This window comes from Cynocephalus volans, chromosome 7, assembly GCF_027409185.1.
Source record: "Cynocephalus volans isolate mCynVol1 chromosome 7, mCynVol1.pri, whole genome shotgun sequence".
Taxonomy (NCBI): Eukaryota; Metazoa; Chordata; class Mammalia; order Dermoptera; family Cynocephalidae; genus Cynocephalus; species Cynocephalus volans.
The window spans coordinates 146,214,408-146,239,761 of record NC_084466.1 but is presented as its reverse complement, the minus strand read 5'-3'; the positions used below and the strand labels follow the sequence as shown (position 1 = coordinate 146,239,761).

The window sequence follows — 25,354 nt, the reverse complement described above, 5'->3', positions numbered from 1 at the left end:
TATTTATAAAGGTAAAAATATGAAAATGAAAAAAGAAAAATGTAGTATGATATCAAAGACACCAATGAATTTTTTTAAAATGATCACACTAATGTTGTATATGGCTTGTATAATAAACAAAATTATTTCAAAATATAGGAGACAAATTGGTACATGTATATTGAAATATAACTTTTAAAATAATTGATTGAGTCTACCATCAAAATTTCCCCTATGTTTACTTACAAGCTTTAATAACTATAGTATGTGGCAAGGATTCACAAAACAAGGGATCTCTACATAATCAATGCTGTAGAGACACTTCTGTTAGTGAATAAATGATGAAGTTTTACCATAAACGATGCAGAGTCAACAGAAGTATTCAACAAAATACATAGCTAAGAATGATCCTGGAATTAAATGGGATTTTCATTTTTTATAAATGTTAATAAAAGAAAGAGATTATATGGGTTGGGTGCAGATATACAATTATTTGACTAGTACTTTATAGAAACATTAGAAGTGAGATCTTGTTATGCTTGTCCACTTTGAATTAATTCTTGTTGGGAAAAGAAGAGCAAAATGTGGACTATTTTCTAAATGCAGCCTGGATAACAATTCCTATTACTCTACTGAACAGAAACATTTATGCAAGTACTTAAATATACATTTATAAAGATGTGTCTAAATATGATTATTTAGAAACTGTCTTGTACATCCATCAATGGGAGAATGATTATATAAATATGGCATTTCCATACAATGGCATTAAAAAAAATGAAGTTGATCAGTACAAACTAATGTGGGAATGTGTACAATGTTTTGCTAAGCAATAAAGCAAACTGCAGACCACTAAGTGTGACTTGATGATCCCATTTTGGCTAAACACACACAGACACACATGGATACATGTGCATGTGTAAACACACACATAACAGACATAGAGAAATACATAAACTCTGACAGGATACACACCAAAATTTAACAATGGTCACACCTCAGGCATTGAAGCAAAATGATGAGAGGGGAGACTTTGACACTTTACATCCTTGTAGTGTTTGATTTTTTTATTCAATCAACATAACCTACTCTCATAATTTAAACATATATACACATTTGGTAAAATTAAAAATATATACATGTATAAATATGCCTATTTATCTGTGTATCTTTTAAAGAGGTTGAAAGCATTTTCATACCATAATGTGTTTATACCTTATAAATCTGAGGACTATCAATGTCACCTCTATGACCAACTTAACTGGATGACTTTTCCACTGAAGAAGCAACAGCATTGCTTTACTACTTCACATAAATGCATTTGGTGTCTCTCAGTAGCAGGTGTATATTAACTTTTGTGCAGTTTACATTGCAAATATGCTCTTCACAAAATCACACTATCTTTAAGCATTCAGAATGAAATTCTCATGCTGTTGACTTTGCAGATTTATTTCCAAAATAAGCTTCCTGTCTCATTAAAGAAGCACAAATATTAGTTATACAATATGTAAAGCCATTCTAGAAAGAAGTTTTTGAGTAAAGAAAATGCCTGAAACATTTAAAGTTGTCTGTTATGTTACTATGTCGTTCTTCAAAAAGTTCATGGGAGGATTTGTATTATCTTTTAATTCTATTTTTCCACGAACTTTTTGAATTACCCTTGTATTTGCAGTAAATAAAAAATCATGATGAAGAACTGTATTTTGGTAATCCTGGTGTTTGGTAATAATAAAAAATAGTAGGTTTAGAGAGTTTGAAGGGGCCCAATATATAATACTCTACTTTCCTGAAATCTGCCCAATTGAAAAATAAGAAAGGCAGAAAGGGAGGCAAAAAGTCACATTTTCTACTGATATAGTAGATACTGGAGAATGTAGCTTATATCTGCAGGCAAGAGTTTTCTAATATTTAACCACCTCAGAATTAGACTAACTTAACTCACATTATTTAAGGCAGCACTGTACCCCACAAACTTTCTCTAATGGATTCCTGCCACTATAATACTTAAGGAATGGAAAAGCAGAGTAGAACACTCACTGTCTAAGGCAGGAGAAGTTCCAAAGAGACAGGGAAAATGAAGGGGCTGGGTTCCATATAACCTAGTGTACTCTTCCAAGCTCACTGATGAGATTGGGTCACTCCTCCCCACCTTAGGATAAGAGAGAGGCCAGGGGGAGGCCAGGAGGATTAAACTAGTAAAGCTTTTTCTACCTTGAAGAAAAAATAAGTAGGGAAAAAAATTCAATTCCAAAGTGGGGCTAGCCCAGTGGTTAGTTAGAATACACCATGTCTTTGCAAATAACATTAAAAAATATAAAGAACTTTTCTTTTTTGCAGTGAAAATTTCATTATATGTAGACTCAATCACTGGAACAGACATTTATTGAACACTCTGTGTCCTTGACTGTGCTAAATGCAGAAACTTAAAGAAAGATGAACAAGAAAGGGAGGGAACATAGAGTATGATTAATGACAACAGAATTGTAAATGAGTTCTCTGTGAACACAGAAAACTTAACAGTAGAGGGAACTTTTATAACGTATTACATTCATTTATTCCTCTATTTATTCAACACCTACTGTATGCCAAGCTCTGTAGCAAAGTATTTAGCCATAAGTATACAATGGTGAACAAAATCTTTCTTTCTATTGAGCAAAGGGTGGAGACAGACATTAATAAAATAAACATGTAAACATATAATTACAAAATGGAATATGTGTTAAAAAGGAAAAAATATAGGGTGCTGTTAGAGAAAGTAACAGAGGTTACATAATTTAGATCACAGGGAAAGGGGGCTTCTCTGAGGAAACATTTTAAGTGAGACCTAAGGATGGGATATGTCCCACCAGGTAGGAAATAGGCAGAGTGACAAACAGGTAATTTCAGGAGAAGAAAAGTCAGGTACAAAGGTCTTTAGGTGGAAGAAAGCTTAGAGTGTTTGAGGGAGCAAGGTGAAAAGGGGATCATGGTTGAAGACAGCATGAGGGAGGTGGTCAGAAGCCACATTGTGAAGTCATGTAGGACACATTAGGGACTTCAGGTGTCATTATGTTCATTATGAAGCTACTGAATGACTTAGGAAGAGGAACAACATGATTCAATTTACAATGATTGGAAGGTACAAGAGTGGGTGAGGGGAAAGCAGAGAAGAGATCATTTCTGAAATGCAGGTGAGAGAGAAGGGTGGCTAGAACTTGGGTAATGGAAAAGGAATGGACTTAGAAAAGTGGAAATATTCAAGAAATATTTTAGAGGTAAAAGCAACAAAACTTGGCAATGGATAGGGGTAGGGTGAGAATGGCAAGAGTTTGTGAATGTGTCAAAAATTCCTGCTACATTTCTGACTTCAGCAGTACCTAGAAAAAATGACATGTGAGCTGGGCCTTGAAGACTTTATTTTAGTTGAATTTTAGCTGACAGAGAAGAAAGAGAGAAGGGCACAGAGGTGTGAATGCCTGTGGCATATTCAGAGTATCACAAATCATATTCTGATGCATTAGTAGTGTAGGGTATGCAATAAAAATGCAGGGAGATAGTGGTGAGGTGCAGATTATGAAGGCACTTGAATTTTTGATAAGGGTTTTTGTTTATTTAATCAGGGCATTATCATGTCAGATCTATTTCTATGTTTATATTAGACTGTTGGGGATTCAGGATGGGAGCTTACGAAAGAAGGATTAGGGCAAAGATTTGGAAATTTTCTATAGATGATGACTAAAACCACAACCAAATGAGATAGCCCATGGAGAATACATAGTAAGAAGAGAATCAATGATTAACCTTTGGGGAGCCTCTGTATTTAAAAGGCAGGCAGAAGGAGAAATGAGAAAGAAGCTCAAAAAGCATGAAATCCTCATGGATAGCATGAAATGAAATGAAATCATAAGTAGTTACAGCTGATAATTATAGAGCATTTACTATGTGCCACGCACTGTTCTAAGAATTTTATATGCATATTAAACCCTTTACTTTTTACTCTAATCTTGTGAAGTAGGAACTATTGTTAACCTCATTTTATAGATGTGGAGACTAAGCCACAGACAACTTAAATTGCTCATCTAAGGTCACTAACCTAGTACTGTAAGTAGCAGAGCTGGGATTCAAAAGGATTTACAGTCTTAACCATTATGCTTACTGCCTCTCAAGACTCTGATCATCATTTTTGTCCTCTCCAGACTGTATGAAAAAACTAGCTCAATCACAGTTATACAACACTTTTGGGAGGCTTCTGATGAATTAACCCAACCTCTGCCCATAAGCGTTAATCATGGCAACATTCTACAAGTGAGCTGCTTTAATGTGTGTTAGTTAATGATCCCACACTCTTCAAAATAGAATATTTTAAATGAACAAATACCTTGATGTTTATAAGTAGAAAAAGATCCCCTAAATTATAGATCATCAAGTTACTGTGAATATAAAATACTGGATCTTTACATTAATGGATAACATCAAGACAGAATCCAACAAATACCTTAAACATGGCAGATTAACTTTTAAGAATATAAACCATAATAATTATAAAAGAATTTCAATAATACAGACAAAATAAAGCATGTTTTAAAAATTTCAAATTACTAAAAGTAGAAACAATAAGCTCATAGAGATGAGCTAATTTTAAAGTTTTCTTCAGCAATTGCTTTCTTAATTGGTTAAAGTTTAATAAAAGTAGAAGTATAATTATAATAACCTTAAAATAAAAACTGGTTATGAACTGGAGATTTTGCCGCCCCTCACCCCTGCCCCAGGGGACATCTGACAATGTCTGAAGACATTTTTGGTTGTTACAACTGGGGGCTGGGGTACTTCTGGCTTTTAATGGGTAGAGGCCAGGGATGCTACTAAAATATTACAATGCAATGGACAGCCCCCAACAGCAAAGAATAATGTGGCCCAAAATGTCAGCAGTGCCAGATGCAACTGTTATGGAATTTAGTATACATTTGAACACATAGATGAAAAAGACTATTGTATTACAAAATCTAAGGATAAAATCAACTTCATTTTGGCCTTCATGATGAAACTAAATAAATGTCATATTATTTCTTGCCATCATTAGCTTCTTGTTATTGCACTAATTATAAGACTGATGGACTTCTTTCCTAAAATCTTTCCACTCAGTACTTTGACTCTGTTCTTCACACTTGGGAGAACTTTTATGGAGCATACTAATAAGAAAAATAAATACACATATCAAAGAATTAAAAGTGGGAATTGATAAATATTGGCATTTCATTTAACATCTGCTAAAATGCAATGAATAAACTAGGTGCATGAACTGATTTTTTTTCTATCTAAATGTCTTCTGTCACCATTTATAAAGGAAAAAGCACTCTCTAACAGACTTTGTGTGTTTAATTTTAACACAGGGCAAATTTTTATGACTGAGTGATAAACCCACAAAACTGGAGTTCATATTGGAAGTCGTTATACTACTCACTATTATGATACCAGTGGGCATTACCATTTTTAAAAGTGTAAAAAAAAAAAAATCAATGAGCAGATTGGCATAGAAACTCATTCTGCATCACACATATCACCCAAGAGATTGATATTTTATGCTTATAAAACTTAACATAAAATTAAATTGCAAATATTTTCTCACCATCTACTAAAATATGGCCTAAGGCAATACACTAATATGAGGCATTTGTTCAGGTTTAGTGGACATATTTCCTATATGATTTATGTGAAGGAAGGCTTCATTTACTTCTTCACAGATTCAATAATGAGGTTTCTTTTCTTATATTAATCCTAGAAAGTGTAGGAAATTCTTAAAATCAAGCCAACAAATATTACAGTGAATTATTAATAATAGTCAAATTAAAAAGCTTGAAATCTTTCCTCCTTGTGTTTATGACTGTCGTTTCAAGTAGCAGCCATTCCTTCATTATCCAAATGCATAGAAAGCATCTAAATATCTCATGCAGAAAATACATTTTCATTCTTTAGGAACAAAACCATAGTAACAAATTTCAAGTAAAATAGTAGATTATGATTTTTCGCCCCTGGAATATAGAAAGATTAAAAATAATTTTAGTCATTTCCCCCCAAAAAAGTTAGGTATGACAGAAGGGAAAGCTGTCTTATCTACTTGTATATGAATAACACTGAGTTCGTTAAGTGTAAGAAAAGATCAAATTGATTTCACTATTATTAATCCAATGCATTGTGAACTTATTGTGTAGAACTTTCTAGCCAGTGAAATGTTTATTAGCATGTTTCAGTATACACAAAGCAGGAAATAATGTCTTCATCTGGAACTTAAAAATAAAAATCTTTATGCTGAAATCTATTTAAATTACCATATTTTATACCCAAAGTATAACAGGCGACTCTCACCTTAAGCATTCAGCATCATTTTGAGGCCTTTCACTGATTTTAATTTTTTCTGCCTCTAGGTATTTGGTAGTACAAACAGCTTCATTCTCTTCATCTTCAAAAACTAAACAATCAAGAAAATTCTTAAAATTTTTAAAAAATTAAACATAAAGGATATTTTCATTCACATAAGAACAATACTCTAATTGATGGTGCTTGCATATAAAATGTACATGCTAATAATTTTTATTTTCTACTTTAATATAGCAATTAAAATCACAAAAAAGATCCTAGCAAAATTTGTGAGATTAAAAATACAAGATCTAACACTGATTGATTCAGTGTCTTATCTATTCCTTTTTGTACCAATAATAGCACTGTAACCTAACAGGTTAATTAATACATGTTGAAGGAAGAGTATGACCCTATCGTGTGTATACAACTATATTTAGCAGCAAAATAAACTAACTCATGAAAGTAATACCTTTAAGTTTTCTCTGAAGAGTAAACAATTCTTCTATCAATTCACTCTTTTGTTTTTGAAGTTCATTTAAGTGGCCACTATCATGTTCCATTGATTTCATTTCTAGAAACAAATATGATAGTATCAAAAAACTAAAATAATTAGGAATAAGTTTAACCAAGGAGGTAAATATTTGCACACTGAAAACTGTAAAACATTGATAAAAGAAACTGAAGAAGACACAAATAAATGGAAAAATATCCCATGTTCATGGATCAGAATTATTAATATTGTTAAAATGACCATACTATCCAAAACAAAATACAGATTCAATGCAATCCCCATCAAAATTCCAATGGCATTCTTCACAGGAAGAGAAAAAAATCTCTAAAAAAAAAATCTAGAAACAAATAGACAAACAAAAAACATATTTTAAGTATTTGGGCTTTGCCTTAAAAATTTCAGCAATTACAAACTTTTTCTTATGTAGTAAATATTTAAGTAGCATATGGTCAATTTTAAGCCCCAATTGGCTTCCCTTGACCTCCTAGAAACTGTTTTTAATAAACTAACCAGCACTCATTAATCACCAACTAGATACAACAGTGTAAGTTAGTTGATGGTTCGGCTACCAAAAGAGAATTCAAAATACGTAGTATCACTAAGTAAAAAAAACTTCTTAACAATATATTAACAAAACTTCATCTTTCATAACTAAAGCATACAGTAGTCTCCCCTTATCCATGGTTTCAATTTCTGCAGTTTTAGTTACCTGTGGTCAAAGGCAGTCCAAAAATAGTAAATGGAAAATTCCTGAAATAAGCAATTAGTAAGTTTTAAATTATGTGCCATTCTGAGTAGTGTGATGAAATTTCACATCGTCCAGCTCCATCCTGCCCAAGACGAGAATCATCACTTTGTCCAGCATAACTATGATATGTTACCCACCCGTTAGTGACTTACTAGCCATTTTGGTTATCAGATCGACAGATAACAAGAAGTAGAAGGTGATTATGGTACAATAAGATATTTTGAGAGGAAGAGAGAGACCACATTCCCATAACTATTACTACAGTATATTGTTATAATTATTCTCTTTTATTATTAGTTATTGTTGTTAATCTCATACTGTGCCTAATTTAAAAGTTAAACTTTATCATAGGTAGTATGCACAGGAAAAAACAGTACATGTGTTGTTCAGTACTATCGTGGTTTCAGTCATCCACTGCAGGTCCTGGATCATAGCCCCCAAGGAGAAGGGGAAATTACTGTATTTTAAATGACATTGCATAGTACTCACTACATGGCTAGAAGCTTTGGGTGTTGCTAATGTTGTTGCTTCTCTATAAAATTTCCTTTCTGTCTTTATTCCCACAACAAACTCCAATTCACACTTTAAGACTCATCTCCTAATTTTTCAAATATTTTTTCTCTTCAGCTACAACCTTCTGGGACTCCAATTACACATATATTAGATTGCTTGATGTTGTCTCTCAGGCCTCTGAGGAGATTTTTAGTTTTTTTGAAGTCTTTTATTTCCCTCTCTGTTTCAGTTTTTAATGCTATCTCTTCAGATTCACTGATCTTTTTTTTTTAATTGGTTATGTTTATTCATGAGATACAAAGCTGATTGTCACCCCTCGTGCCCAAGATGTGAAGGCCACATCCATACTGGCAGCATGCACCTTACCACAAATTGTGTTTGTACCCCGTGTACCCCACTCAATTATCCCCTCCCTCCCTCCTCTTCTCTTTTTCCCCCTCACTCTGCTTTGTATCCCAAGGTATGTTCTCTCCTTCTGCAAGTCCAACGCACTACTGTGGACTTTCTTTCCTTCCTTCTTTCTCTCTTACCTCCCACTTATGAGTGAGTACATGTGGTATTTATACCTCTGTGCTTTGCTGCTTTCACTCAACAGAAGTTTCTCCAGGCTCATCCGTGTCGTTGCAAATGGAAGTATTTCATTCTTTTTTATAGCAGAGCAGTATTCCGTGGTGTATATATACCACATTTTCCTTATCCAATCATCCATCGATAGACATTTAGATTGGTTCCATGTCTTGGCTATTGTAAACATAGCTGTGATAAACATGGGAGTACAGGTATCCTTCTGACATGATGATTTCCATTCCTCTGGGTATGTACCCAGAAGAGGGATTGCTGGATCATATGGAAGATCTATCTGTAGTTGTTTGAAAACTCCATACTGTTTTCCATAGTGGTTGTACTAATTTACAGTCCCACCAACAGTGCAGGAGCGTTCCCTTCTCTCCACACCTTTGCCAGCATTTGTTATTCACCGTCTTTTTGATTATAGTCAATCTAACTGGGGTGAGATGGTATCTCAATGTAGTTTTAATTTGCATTTCCCTGATGGCTAGTACTCAAATTCACTGATCTTTTCTTCTGATCTGCTGTTATTCCCTTCCAGGAAATTTTTCATATCAGATTTTGTATTTTCTAAACTCTAGAGCTCCTTTGGTTCTTTTTACAAAACAATGTTTTATTGAGATATAATTTACATACCATATAACTCACCCTTGTAAGGTATATAATTCAATGGACTTTAGTATATTCACAGATTTGTGCATCCATTCCCACTATATAATTTTGAAACATTTCACCACCCCAGAAAGAAACTCCATACCCGTTAGCAGTCACTCCCAATTTCTCCCTGCTCCTCCAACCCAAGGCAACCACTAATCTGCTGTTTATATGGATTTGCCTATTCTGTGCATTTCACAAACATAGAACCATAAATATGTAGTCTTTTGTATCTGGCTTATTTTACTTAGCATAATTATTTCAAGGACCATCCATGTTGCAGCATGTACCCGTGTTTAATTCCTTTTTATGCCTGAATAAAATTCCATTGTATAGATATACCGCATTTTGTTTTTGAATTCATCCGTTGATAAACATTTAAGTTATTTCCACTTTGTGGCTACTGTGAATAATGCTGCTATGAACATTCATGTATAAGTTCTTGTGTGTTTGTATGTTTTCAATTCTCTTAAATACCTAGGAGTGTAATTGCTGTATTATATGGTAACTCTAGGTTTATTGTTTTGAGAAACAGCCAAACTGTTTTCCAAAGCAACTGCATCATTTTACATTCCTACGAGCAATACACAAGTTTTCAAATTTCTTTGTATCCTTGCCATCACTATTATTGTTCACCATTACTATAGCCACACAAGTGGTATATCACTGTGGTTTTGATTTAGTTCTTTAATTTCCTTCAACAATGTTTTTTGCAGTTTTTAGTGTACAAGTCTTGTGCTTTTGTTAAATATATTCCTAAGTATCTTTTTGTTGTTGCTGCTATTGTAAACAGATTCGTTTCCTTAAATTGATTTACAAATTGTTCATTGCTAATATATAGAAATATAATTTTTGTGTGTGTATTTATCTTATATCCTCTAGCCTTGCTCTAATAGTTTTCTTGTAGATTCCTTAGAATTTTCTATATACAAGATCGTGGTGTCTTTGAATAGAGTTTTACTTCTTCCTTTTATCTTTTATTTCTTTTTCTTGCCTGATTGCCTCTTTTAAAACCTCCAATGCAGTGTTGAATAAAAGTGGTAAGAGTGGATATCCTTGTTTTGTGTCTGATCATAGGTGGTAAACTTTTATTCTTTCACAATTAAGAATGACATTTGCTATGGGTTTTCAATAGATGCCCTTTAACAGGCTAAGGAAAGTTCCTTATATCCCTAGTTTATTGAGTGTTTTTTATAATGAAAAGGTGTTGGATCTTGTCAAATGCTTTTTCTATGTCTTTTGTTACTTTTTATATCTTTCACTTAGTTCATTATGGTTCACATCCTTGAGTATACTTGTAATATTTATAAAAGCAGTTTTAAATTCTCTTTCTCCTAATTGCATCATCTCTGTCACTTCTGGGTAGGTTTCTATTGACTCCATCTCCTCCTTGATATAAGTTATAATTTGTTCTTTCTTCACATATCTAGTGACTTTTGACTGGATACCAGACATTGTATTTATTATTTTATTGAATGTTTGAATTTTGTTATCTGTAAGCATATTGATGTTTGTTGTAGCAGGTAGTTAAGTTACATATGACCTGTCGTCTCAAGTACATGTCCTAAAAATTCTCATTAACTTAGTCTCCTTGAACTTCAATATTTGTGTCTTCAATCAGTCTGACCAGTTTGCACTTAAGTTCCTCCTCCCAGGACTACTGCCCAAAAATTGCACCCAGGTAGAAAGCTGGCGCGACCATAGGGCTTACTTTATTTGTTTCCCTTCTTGGAGGGATCACAGTCCTATCCTGTCTCTTGTCCTCATTATCTAAAATTATCTCCTGTCTTCTAATTGTGGTAGGAGGGAAAAATTCCATAAAATTATTCCTTCATGATCATAAATGAAAGTTCTCCACATAATATTTAAATTATCCTTTTATTTGTCTCTCTTCCACATTATACCATAAGCCCCTTGAAAACAGAAACTTGCCTCATTCATATCTAAACTTCAATTCTTGTACGGTGCCTGGTATAGTATATACAAAGCACATAGTGGGTGCTCAAAAAGTGTGTTGAAATTACTAAATTAAAATAAATCATATAATTGCCTTTAAACATTTTTGATTCTCCACAATGTTTTTGTCTATTAGTGTAAATAATTAAAAGTGGACAATTCTATGAAAAGAAAATTAATAGACTCACATTTGTTCTTCTGCTCCTTTCATAGATTAAATTAAAAAATATAAACATAACTACATGCTTATAAGTGAGGTATTCCAGGATACCATAACACAATCTTTAAAAGATTAAAAAAAATACAATATTTTATTCACTATTTGATTTATCAGACATTCTATGATAAAATACCTTTGTAAAACTTAAGCAAGAATGATGGAGAAATTTTGGATTTAAATTTTCCTGAGATAGAGGATATGTTATTTTTCTTAGTTCTGAACATCTATGCTAAATGGAAAGGCATAGTCTGAAGACTGATTCTTCAAAGAAAAATAGAGCAAATGTGACAATTCCTTACGAAACTCACAGAACTGAAAGAATAAACACTGTCTTTGTGGTTATAACTTTTCCCCCACTTTTATATTGCCTCGTTTTTACTGTATTATTTTTATTTGCAGCTTTATTGAGGTATAACTGATCTGGTGATCCCCTTTTAATTTCTTCTACTGCCTAAAACTCCCAATGTTCTAATCAATAGCTAGGTTTTATGGCTATGAATATTAAACCAAACTAAGACAATCAAAATTCAATCCCATCTTTTAACATGTCAGTTGTCTTTCTCATATGTACACTGCCAATCATTCATGGTTATTACCAAGCAAAAACAAATGTAATATATTCTTATCTCACATCCAAGAAAAACTAATTCACCAACTGGGAGAAATGAGTAAGTAGAACATTTTGAGAAAAATGTTATGACAATCATTATAGTCATTATTTTGAAGCCAAAAGTGATAGATGCTTTTATCTATGAATTGCCAGATGTTTAAAATGAATACATATTTAGTCATTTCACAAATATATATTGAATAACAAATATTCCATACTTCTACTTGCTCAGGCCAAAAACCTTGGAGTCAACCTTAACTCCTCTCTTTCTCTCACACCCCATATCTAGTCCATCATGAAATCCTAGGTGTCTAACCTCAAAATATATCCAGATCCGAATTCCTCTTATTGCTTCTGTTGCTATATCCCTAATCCAAGCCATCATCATCTCTTATCTGGATTACTACCACTGTCTCTTCAGTTTCCCTGTTTCTGCTTTTACTTCTCTTAAGTGTGTTCTCAATAGCAGCCAGAGTAATCCTGTTAAAATGTGAGACCCTTCGCTCCTTTTCTCAAACCCCCCCAATGGCTTCTGATCTCACTCTAGTAAAAGTCGAAGGCTTTAGAATGACCCATAAGGCTTTATATTATCTGGGTTTCTGAGGTCACATCTCTGACCTCATGACCTCTCCTTTTACTCTAAAGACATTAGTCTCTCTGCTTTTCCTCAGAAACAAATTAGGCACAATCTCCCTTCAGGGTATTTGCATTAGCTATCCTTTCTCTGTGAAATGCTCTCCCCCAGGTATTCATTTGGCTCACTCTCTTACCTCTTTCAGGTCTTATTCAAAACTCACCTTCTCAGTGAGGCCTTCCCTGGACCTCTACCTAAAATTGTACCACATAGCTCTCTCCAACCCCACCCCTAATCTCAACACCGTACTCTCCCGAGTGAGCCACGGGCCGGCCCAACCCCACCCCTAATCTATTTATCTCCCTTCCTTTCCTTATTTTGCTCCTCACCCTTACCACTATCTAACTTCCTTTCTTCCTTCCTTCTCCTTTCTCTTCCATTCCCTTGCATTCTTTCCCTTCTCTTTCCCTCTTCTTACAGGATAAGAAAAGTATTCCAAATACAGAATATTCAAAGGTCCTGAGGCAGGAGGAAGCATGGCACAATCTAGGAAATAAAAGAGTCCAGAGTACCTTTAGCATAAAGGGTAAGGTCTGCTGGGAGAGGCTGGAAGGTGGAGAGGCTCTAGATTGTGCAGGGGTGGTAAAACATATTGAGGAACTTGGTTTGCTATGATTATCATAATTTTTTTAACCAGAAACATAACTTAATTAAGCAGCTCAATATAATAGTATGGTACTAATAACCTTCTCAAATATATGAATGTTGACATTTTGGCACCCTTAAGGAGGGAGAGCATAATTCAATTCTAGGGTTAAAAAATAATGAATCACAGAAGATGTCTGGCAGTGGGAAAAAACACTCTGAGTAGTAGAAAATAATAAAAACAGCTACGAAGAGTTAAAGATGGAGATTATTCCAAACCCAGTGAAACTAGCTGATTAATCACAGTCATGTGCTAAAAGCTCAGTGGGAAAGGTCAGGAAGAAGGAAGAGAGAAGAGAAAAATCAATTGCCAGGAAATAACAGATGTGGATGCATGAACTAGGAGAGGAAATAGAAGAGCAAACACAGGCAAGAAGATAAATGGAACTAAACTGCTCTGGGGAGAAAACAGCTCTACTATCTGTTTACAATTTGAACAACCTCTTTCTCTACCACCACCATCATGGAGAAAAAGTCACCTGAAAGTTTCACAGGTGATTCTTTTGAACCTTGAAGGAGCAGATAATTCTAGTATTTACACTTATTAGTTTTCTAAAAGTATCAGCCAATGAAATTAAAATTTAGAATGTAGTAATTATTGGAAAACAAAGACAAAATTATCATTAGTTGAAGCTGACACACTTACACATAGAAAACCCAATGAAATCAAGTGCCAAGAGAATTCGGTAAGGTGGTATATTTGTCTGTTTCTGTTGTTTATAACAAATTACATGGAACTGAGTATTTTATAAAGAAAATGAAATTTATTTCTCAGTTTCTGAGGCTGGGAAGTCCAAAGTCAAGGAACACATCTGGTGGTGGCAATGTGACCCAGAGTTCTCACATTGCACGATGGTGGAAGCAGAGAGAGCACAGAGAGACTAACCTCCTCCTTCACTCTCCTTTTAAGGTCCTCCAAACCACGTCCATGACTACCATTTTTAATCCATCACTACGGCATGGTCTTACAATGTAATCACCTCCTCAAGGACTCACCTTTCAATTACCATAATCATATTTCCCACTCTCAACAGTCACAGTGGGGATTAAGTTTTGGGGGGACATTCAACCCAAGGCAGGTGGCTTGTTGGAAAATTAGAATATGGAAAAAAAAGTAGTTTACTTATAAATAACCATTGACCAGTAAGAAAATATAATGGAGGAAAGCATCACATTTAAAATACTTAGTAATATTTAGAGAAATAGTAACCAAAGAAAGGCAAAGACTTCACCAAATACATACCTTGTTTTTGGATTGGAAAACTCAAGATTATAAAGGTATCAATTCTCTCTAAACTTATTGACAAACTATGCAATTCTGATTAAAACAAGATATTTTTAACTTGACAAATGAAATTTAATTTTATCTAGGAAAATAAACACAGGAGAATTTATAATGAAGAGTAAGGAGAAAGGATTCTCCCCTCCCACTATATATTAAATAACACTATGAAACTAAAATAATTAAAAAACAAAATAGAGACAAGAAAGTACAGAAAGACACATAGATATGTGCACACACATAATATGAATTTAATATGTGGTAAATGCAAACTTTCAAGTTGGATGGAAACTGATGAATTATGTAATAAATTATGTTAAACAACTGAGCAGCCATTCAGAAAAATATAAAGTTGTATCTCTAACCTCTTATACCAAAATAATTCTAGATAGATGTAAAATATAAATGGGAAAAATAAGACAAAAAATTAACAGAAGTAAACATGGTGGACTTTTTAAAATTAATGTTAGACAGAGAAAGACTTTCTAAGCTAGACACAAAATCCAGAAGCCATAAAAGAAAGGACTGATTAAAATGACTGCAAAAATTTTAAATTTCTAGAAGGCATTCAAATATAAACACAAATACACTACAAGTAAAGTCAAACAGTAAATTAAGACACAATACTTATAACACACACAGGCTAATTTCCCTAATTTACAAAAAGCTCATAAAAATCAGTAAGAACAACAAAAAATATGAACAGATTCTTCTTGTTCACAGAAAAAGAAATATAAGTGGACAGCAAATTCAGAGAAATAAGTTCAACTTCATGCAAAATTTAAAAAATACTAATTAACCAGCAATAATAATATCTTTACTTGTCAGATTGGCAAAGATTAAAATTAAAGATTAAAATTGAATAATACCCAGATCAGTAACAGTATGGAATAATAATATAGGAAAATAGGCACTCTCCTAAAGAGTTGGTAGAAAAATAATTAATTCAGTGCTTTAAGAAGCATAATTTGGCATTAATTCTGTTAATATTTCCTTTTGACCTAGCACTTTCATTAGATTTTACCACATGAATATATTCACAAAAATATAGTGAGAGAGAAACTTGGTTACAGTCCCCCTATTGGTTGTCACGTAGGTTGTTCCCGGATTTTTATTTTTGCTTTTGTTTTCTTCTCAAAACACCACTACCAGTCCTGCCACCTGTTCACCATTTCCTGTCTTCTCTGGGAACTGTGCTTCTCTCCTAAGTCTTCAGCTCTACCTCTCTACTGGCTCCAATCCATCAGCATTTAAATATGTTTAAATACTTCCCATCTCAAAAAAGAAAAACAAAAAGAGGATGACCCCACCTACCCACTAAAAACCCTCCCGACTTCGCACTCCCATTTGTTACTGGACTCTATCTTATCCACAGGGAAACTTCTTGAAAGACTTCGTGGTTGCCATTTCCTCTCTTCCTACTGCTCAGCCCATCACAGGCTGGCTGCTGACTTTCCTCTGTTATTACCTCAATCCGCTGCTTTTGCTAAAGGCTACCAGCGACCTCCAGTTGCTCCTTCTTAGTTCTTATCATGGTTTACAGCTCAGCAGCATTCAATGTGGGTCGATGACTCCCTGAAATACTTTCTTCTCTCCTAGGTGACCCTGAATTCACATAGTAATGTGTCTTGCCCATCTTTTTATTTATTTATTTTTTACTTCAAAGTGTTGTTGAGGACTGCCCATCTTTCTTGAAGCCCTTTCTCACTCCACACTGTGGGCTTTCTTCCTCTTCTTGCCTTGAAAATCCTGGTATTCCTCAGGGTTCTGTTCATTTTCTTCCAGTATTCTTCTTACATGACTTCCAAAAATTAATAGCTCCAGCCCAGATCTCTCTCTGAGTTCTAGACTTAAATATCCAACTATAAATTTGACATCTATATTCAAATCTCTCGTTTGCCTAACAGTATCCTTCAGATCTCTTGCTCAGGGAAGTCCTCCTTAACTACCTGGTCCAGGTTAGGTCCACTTAGCATATGTTCTTATATCATCTCGGGCTTCTTCTTTTGAAGCAGTCATCAATCTATTATTATCTCATTCATACTTTTGGGGATAGAGCATTAAATAAAACAAAGTCCCTGCAATTATAGAGATTAAAGTTTCATATAGAAATATTTTGAAGTACCAGAGACAGACTTTCTGAAAGTATAAAGAACCAACAGTATCAGGTACCATGCACTGTGATCATAACTTCTGCAGTCTAAGGTCTCACAGCAAAACCGGCATGAATTTCCATTTCCTTCTTATAATTTCACAGATAGAAGATTTGTTCTTATGAGCAAATGTTAGAAACAATGTTAGGAACCTTAGCATACTATTTTTCTCTCTTAATACTTTTTTTACTGAAATATATTGATTATACATATTTATGGGGTACAGAATTATATTTCAATACATGTACACAATGTATGATGATCAAATCAGGGTAATTAGCATATTCATCACTGCAAAACTTAATCATTTCTTTGTGATGTGGACATTTGATCTCCTCTCTTAGCCATCTGATAACATGCAGTAAATTATTGTTAATTATAGATGCTTAGCTCAACCGTACACCAATATGATTTTTTTCTTTCCTTATTAAGTAAAAAAACTTTCACCTTTTCACTTAAAGGAAGCACTTCACAGCTTCTTTTGGCATAACTGAATTGTTAGCATCATTACTCTTGTGCTTTGGGGTCATTATTAAGTAAAATAAAGTTCATTGGACACAAGCACTTTGATACCATGACAGTCAATCTGATAACTGAGACAGCTACTAAGTGACTAATGGGCAGGTGGCACACATAATGTGGATATGCAGAATGAAGGGATGATTCACATCCTGGGCAGAACAAAGTGGGATGGTGAAAGATTTCACCAGGCTACTCAGAACATCATGCAATTTAAAACTTATGAATTGTTTTACTTCTGGAGTTTTCCATTTAATGTATTTGGGCCATGGTTGACTGTGGGTGACTGAAACTGTAGAAAGCAAAACCACAGATAAGGGGGGACTACTGTACAGCTGAATCTTTACTTTATATTCATTCTGATAAGCTCTGCCTTTTAATTATAGTGATTAGTCCAGTAACATTTAATGTGATTATTGATATAGATGTATTTATGTCTACCATTTTATTATTTGTTTCCTGTCTGTTCTCTGTGCTTTTTGTTCCTTTGTTCCTCTTTTCCCACTTTCTTTCAGACTATATAAATATTTTTTAGGATTCCTTTTTAATCTATATATTGTATTTTACCTATTTGTCCTTGCATTCTTTTCTAAATGATTGCTCTAGGAATTAAAATAAATATCTGTGGTAGCCTTTCTACAAAATGCCCTCTCCCCCATAATTCTCACCAGAAAAAAATCCTATATTCTTAGGAAATTATCATCTAAAGATAAAACCTAGAATGTAAATTTAAAATCCCTTGCTAAGACCTCAAAATAATCCTGGATGATGCCTTAGAGAACCATTCAGTCAAACTACAGAGCTAGTAAGAAGCTTAAGGATATTGTCTCTCAGCAGAAGCTCAAAAAAGAAAACAGTTTACCTCAAAAATACATGTAGTTGTGACTTTTCCCCAATGAAATGAACCTCGATAAGATTCATGTGAGACCCACAAAGTTTTTAAGAAAATTGTATTTGTATAATCACAGTGAGCTTGGATTGAAATGGACAGAGACAATAAAAAATGAAAAATGAGCTCGTGGATACCCAAACTTCTACAGGACAGAAGCAGGCTGAGAAAACTAGCAGTCGCAAATGAAAGCCATCTTTTGTAAAAAAAAAAAAAGGATTACTTAGAGAAGGAAAGAAAGAGAACAGAGGATGGAGCCAAGAGCCATTGAGAATCATTCCCAGGCAGAAGGGTGACTGAGTCCTAATCAAGGCATTTCCATTATTTGCCTGGCTCGATTTCAGAAGTGCTATGGAGCAATGACTCCAGTGTTTCTGCTGTTTTTCCCCTTTCTTAACAGAAGTGCCTCTAGTGATTATCCTATGCCTATTCATCATAGTATATTGGGCATATAGTCTGAGGCCTTCAGATCAAGAGGAAATGTACTCTAGGAATTATAGATGGAACTACAATCAATGGCCTCATCTGCAACTGAACATGATTTAGAAGAAGAGATACTGGACTTTAAGCTAATGCTATAATACAATATCTGCAGTTTGAAAACTAAATTATCCTTGACTTTCCCTATTTCCATCCACATTTATCAGTGACAAAGTCCTGTCATTCTTCCTAAACATCTCTTTAAGTCATTGCCTTTTCTTTTTGGCAACTGCTTTTAATTCAGGATCTTACAGATTTCAATAATCTACATACTAGTGTTCTTGAAGTGAAACTCTCCCCATCCCACTGTGTAAACTGATTTCCTAGCTTATACTTAATTGATGGTAAAATGAGGAACACAGCACCAGTCCTATCCCTATTGTAGCTTCCATCACACCGTATTATAAATACTTGCTTATATATTTGCTTCCTCCACTTTTTTAGTTTTATCTCCCTAGGACCTAGAATATTGTCTATCACATAAAAGATATTTGCTTATTGAATAAATGACCAAATGATCATGTGACATGTACTTCTAAAGAATTTAGGACTGCTCACAATAAAAGATTCATATCCATTAGGAAATTTAAGATCAAAGTAAAAGAATAGCTATGCATTAACCCAATTTGTTTATGAAAAAGTTAAATTTCTGAGAAATTCATTTATCCAAAACAAGTTCTTTTCATTAATGCCAGACAAATGAGGTGGTTGTACGTATTCATACCCCTTTTCAAAATGTTTGCCTGGTTTTTTAAGTCGGCTATTTCAATCTTGACATTTTCTTTCATCAAAAGCTCTCTTTTCTTTGTTATTTCATATTCATTATTGAAGTCTGTAATTTCCTTAATAAATTTTTCCTCCTCCTCTGTCATTTTTTTCTTTGTAGCATCCTGAAAAACAGAATTAAAAGATCACAATAATATTTTTCTTTAATGATTTAAAATACAATCATCTGGAATTATTACCAACAAAAGTATAAAATTATACTTCCAGGTATTACCACAAAAATGCTTTATTCCTCTAGTAATATTAATAAAAAACTGAGGCTATTACATAATAACAACCCACTATCTTCAGATGAAAGATTTATCCTTAAAGTTTTGGGAGAATTATTGAGGTAGAAATTCTACCATTCGTCATTATACCTGTATTTATTTGTGTATTAAACTTCATAATCACATCTGCCATTTTGTCATTACAATATAAAATTGGATGATAAAACAATTAAATGGCCAAACTTGAAAACTAAAATCTACACCCAAAGAAATTAAAGAAAAAGAAAAATAAACAAACGAGGATATCTAAGGAAACATTTTAAAATGTAAATGATGAAGGCAAAATTATGTATTTATTTCAAGATCAATTCTAAATCACAGTTCACATTTTATGAAATATCAACATGGCATGGAAATAAGAATTTCCAAAAACTTTGGACAATGACAGAACCTAAACTTTATTGTATTTTTCTATTTTTTCTAAGAGATATCAACTAACTATGAGCCACATTTAGAAACTGGCCATGTTATCCAAAACCACCAAGACTGTTGGCTGACTTTTGATAGCTGCAAATGTATTTTCTTTAAAATGTCAATTAATCACAAGTCATATTTCTAAACTGGCCCTGTTATTCAAAACAATTGCTTATTCTGTTGGCTCTGACTTAAGATAAAATAAAAAAAATAAAAATAAAAAAAATCCATCCTTTTACCCACATCCATAAATATGCCAAAAGTGTGAACCTGTCTGCCTCTCAAAAGCATTAAAACCAAGGTCTCAAAGCCTGAGCAATTCAAATCAGTTTCATTGTTTCTTTTATGCTTATTACAATTACAAATAATTTCTACTGCATCCCTGGCAATAGATTTCTTTCAAACTATATTACTCTATCAGTTGGTTTTAAACAGCACTTAATACTTTTCCATATGTGAACAGTACTATCTGCCAATATGCATATAGATAATTTTCAAAAAGTACACCGAAGCATGTTTAAGTATTTTTTGACACAATTAGTAAAATCGATTTTTCTAGGTGGCTGGAGACTTACAAAGGTTTGGAGAAGCATATTCCTTTGGTTTGTAATTTCACTGCACTGTCTTTCTAAAGCATTTTCATATGCTTTTAAAAGCTGTAAGAGGAAGGATTTTTCAGAAAACTGCTGAGCCTTCAAAGTAAAAAAACAAAAGTCAGAATGAAACAACTAATTACACATATTAGTTAACAGAACAGATTTGTATAGAATATTTTCTGTATTATTTAAAATGCAAAATAAAATCCAAATTAAACATCTTATTTTATATGCACTATTTTGCATTATTTTATAAGTGCTTTATAATTACAATTTTATAATCTCTTCTCCAATAAGACTATAGGCTCCTGAAGGGGAGAGATTGTGTTTTCCTTTTCCTCTCCACACCTAGCACAGTTCTTAGCATAAGTACTAAAGCTTTTTGACTACACACATTGCTTCAAGACAGCTTGTTTTAAAGAACACAACTTATAAGGAAGATATGGATGAATAAATCATGTATACAATATGACATATAAAGTAATTAGATTAAATATGCAAAGCACAGTCAAAAACCCAGTCCCAAGACTACGGTTATATCAAATAAAATACAAATCTGCTAATATCCTTAAATGGGCTTTGAGAACTTATTTTTTATTTTAGTATCTCATTTGGTTCTAAGTAGCAAAAGATATAATAAATATTAATATTAGACATGTAACTGTTATTTCATTGGACCTTAAAGAGTAGCATCTTCTGAGACATGGATATTGAAATGAAAGTCAGGGAGCTTTAACAATAAACACTGAAGTTGATGCTGGACTGGAAATAATCTTTCTACTGCATTCAGTACTGGCCCTCATAAGAAAGCATCACTTCCAGTTTGGGGCTGTTCTCATCTTTACAGAGAAAAGAATAACGATATAAATTCAACTTAAACTGCAGAAAGCAAGATTTACGTTAGTTATGAGAACTTCCTCAAGGTGACAGACAGGTTGTGAAATCTCTGTCCCAGAAGATACTGAATAGCAAAGAGTTTAGCAATAGTAGAGTCCAGAGGCAAAGGGCTGGCTTAAAAGACATTTTGAAATATTATAGCTAAAAAGTCCTAGAAATATTGGCATTAAAAAAAGTAGCTGAAATAAAACAGAAAATATGATCTTACATAAGTGTAAGATCATAGCACATCTGCCCACACCTTCAGTGCTTGGTACTGTTCTCATCAACTCTATTTTAAAAAAGACATCAATTGAAAAAGATTAGAGAGTACAATTTACATGTCCAAAGGAATTGAGATAATACTTTAAACACTGGGGGGAGGGGGAATGGAACAGTTAGTATATTACTCTCTGAGAAGAGAGAATTAGAAAACATATGGCCAAATCTATCAAATCATATAGAAATTGACAAGGGCAAACAAGTATGACCATGACATCATAACATTAATGTGGAAATATCAGAACTATTTCAAAATAATAAAAAGGTGATGTTGGAGCTAAAAGAGGACTTCAGTCTCTCACAAAAATATAAGTTAAATGTATATAAGTTTGAGAAACATTTAAAAAAATTATTAAATACTGGTTCATCTGAACTTATTGAAAAGGTTGCTGGCCTAATTATCAGATTGCAGACAGTAACCATGAATGCCCACAAAAAAGCTTTAGAGACCAAATACTAGGCGGGGTAAACTTTGGTTTAATCTACTAAGGTATTTTAAGTATTATGTCCTTCAGAATCAAAATTCCTGAACTCTCTGTTTCTGCCACTGATCCGTTCTAAAAGATCTGAATCAAAACCCCAAATAAAAAGACTATTACTTATCAAACTAAGGAATTTTTAAATGAGACCTAAGCAGATTTATTACTCAAATTCAGAAAAACCTGATGTTAAGAGCTCAGAAATTAAGGTGCTCTGTTTCAGATATCAGTGAAGAGCTAAAATTTACTACTGAGCTCAAGTCCTCTTTTGTAAAAGGGGCAATAACAAATATTAAAGAAAACAATGTGACATATTGACATTTAACTGGAATATTTTACCGTAACCTAAAAAAAATGAAACCTATATGCCAAAACTAAAATGTCCAAAGGGTTTATAAAAAGGGTATATCTGTAATTTTCCTTTTCCCTAAAACTTTATGTAAATTTTTCATTTTGAGGTTTTCTTTGCTTGTTTTTACTTCTATTATTAATCTCTCTCCTCTTCATCCCCACTTTCTGTCTTAGCTTCTGTCTTTATCTTACTTCCACATTTGCCTCTTTTAATCAGGACCTAAAAAGTCCCAGAGAGTCAATAACTACAGAAAGATTACAGTAATATTAATTTTTAAATTTACTTAGAATCTATGATGAAAACATTTAATACAAAAAGGAGAAATAACATAATAGAGAAAATGGCAAGAGTTTAGGAAAGCCAAAGTCAGGAAAGACAGGTAAGAATAAATGTCTGCAGTACATTGATTCACATTGCTGAGGACATCAATAGGTTAACATTGCAGAAGCAAGAGGAGGCCTGATATTATTAATATAGAGCCTTCACATTTTAATGGAACTAGAGGGACAAAAACTTTTGGAACTGCCCAGTTCCTCTCTGACAAGTAGAAGTTATTAACTCTTGAGAAATAAAACAGCTTTTCATAGCCACCTATTTGTAGAATGTGTTTCAGATTGTTCCTTTTGTTCTTTCTGCTGTCCCAACCAGTTTCTTAAGTTATTTTTCACATTCCTTTGTTTAAAAACCAAAGCTAGTGAAGTGTAAAATTTAAGTAAATATTCCAAATATAACTGAACATACTCATAGGATCAAAAGATGAGATCATTCTACAGAATAAATAATCATCAGAAACCTCTCTTACCTCTCTTTTGTTACAAAGGTAATGAGCAAGGATCAGAATTGGGAAGATACTATGAGAAATATAAAACTGTGACGTAAAAAATTCTTCTAAACATATCTGAGTAAGATTTGAATTGAGACACTATCTTATATCCAAGGTAGCTTGAACTGTTTATTTTACAATAAATAAAAACATAAGAAACAATATTGACTTTGTCTTCTAAGTTACCCAAGGATCCCAAGGGGCTACAAACAATATAAAGAAAAGGGTGGAAAGATCCTAATGGCAGTAAAACGAATTTCTCTTTCTCGTCTCTCTCTGTTCTCTGACTAGAAATGATAAAATATTTGCATGCAGTCTTAAGGTTACATTGTGGAATCAAAGAGCCAGCTTTATCAGAAAGTATTGCTGTTTTAGAAAATTTTAATTTAGAGCAGTGCCAACTCCCTGATTAATCCTGCTTTTGAAGCAATATTTTTTTTCCTTTCCCTGTTTTATTCCTCTTGGGATGTTTGATTTTTTAATGGAGCTTACAGTTCTCCCAGTGAGCTGACTTGTCTGGTCAACTAGGCGCATTTTCAGCAAAGCCATGATTTGTGACTCTTTATACTTTTGCTGCCTTGGTGCCTTTAGGTATTTTTCTACTAGGAGAACTTAAAAATTGAAAATGACTGAGGATTTTAAATTAATGTTTGGGTCCAAGTAAGCAAAGTACAGAGTTACTGTTTGTTGTGGTTGCTGCTGTTAAAAATAATCTCAGCCTTGAGGGGCTGACATTTTGCAGATTAAATGCTCTGCCCAATAGCATAAAAGGCAACTTTATGTAAGAAAATGAAGAGTTATGTAGAAGATTTCACATTCCCAAAATCTTAACAATTGGGGAAAAGAATGTGGTTGTTACAACCATGATAAAAGATATTTTAAACATTAGAGTACATCAACTATTATTGTATCAATAGCAGACGTTTAAGGTTTTTAAAAAATAGACTTATTTTTTACAATACTTTTCTAAACCACAGATATGAGGATTAAAGAATAACTCAATATGATACAGTAATCCTAATACAGTTAGCAAGGAAGTTTCCACATTAGGAAATATTAGTCCTTACACTGGCATATAAGGCTTTACATGGTCTGTATCCATCATTCCCTCTCCATCCACATATCCTATCAGTCTCCTCCTTGCTCACTCCCTTCCAGCCACTCTGGCCCCTTGCTATTCCTCCAACACACTAGGCACACTCCCTCCTCAAGGCCTTTGCACTGGCTGTTTCTCTGCCTGGGAATCCCTTTCCTCAGATTACTTACGGTTCTTTCCCTCATCTCAGTCAAGTCTTTGCTGATCTCTTACTTTTTCATTAAGAGTTATGAGGATGTCTGATAACACCATTGCTATTTAAGTTTGTTGTGGAAGTTCTTGTTAATTCAATACGGCCAAAAAAAAAAAAAAAAAAGTATAAGAGATATAATTATCCAAAAAGTTGACACATAAATCTATTTCTCTTTTGTTTGTTTAGGCAAGTGCCATTATTAGATACCTAATAAACCCAAGAAAATCTACCAAGAAACTGTTAGAAATAAAAAGGAATTTAGTAAAGAGGCTAGCAACAAAATAAATACCAAAATCTATTTTAATTACCAAAACTAAATAGGAGAAAGCATGGAAAAGTTTGTATTCACAACAGCAAAAACAAAACAAACAACATACACAAATTAACTTGACAAGAAATATCTGAGACCCTGAGATTTTTATGAAAAAACTTCTACTGAGGAACATAAAAGGGGATCCAAATAAGCAGAAAAATATGCTGTATTCTTGAATG

General features: G+C 33.5%; 1 protein-coding gene across 1 annotated transcript in view; it reads right to left on the bottom strand.

The window, feature by feature from the left end:
- CCDC172 (coiled-coil domain containing 172) overlaps positions 1-25,354 on the bottom strand; it is a 60,483-nt gene that overhangs the window by 14,556 nt on the left and 20,573 nt on the right. Inside the window, exons 3-6 of the mRNA XM_063101633.1 lie at positions 20,741-20,857; positions 19,421-19,586; positions 6,785-6,886; positions 6,322-6,424 (exon numbers count right to left, since the gene is read on the bottom strand). Of these exons, the coding sequence (XP_062957703.1) occupies positions 6,322-6,424; positions 6,785-6,886; positions 19,421-19,586; positions 20,741-20,857 (488 nt within the window). The remainder of the gene's footprint in view (positions 1-6,321; positions 6,425-6,784; positions 6,887-19,420; positions 19,587-20,740; positions 20,858-25,354) is intronic.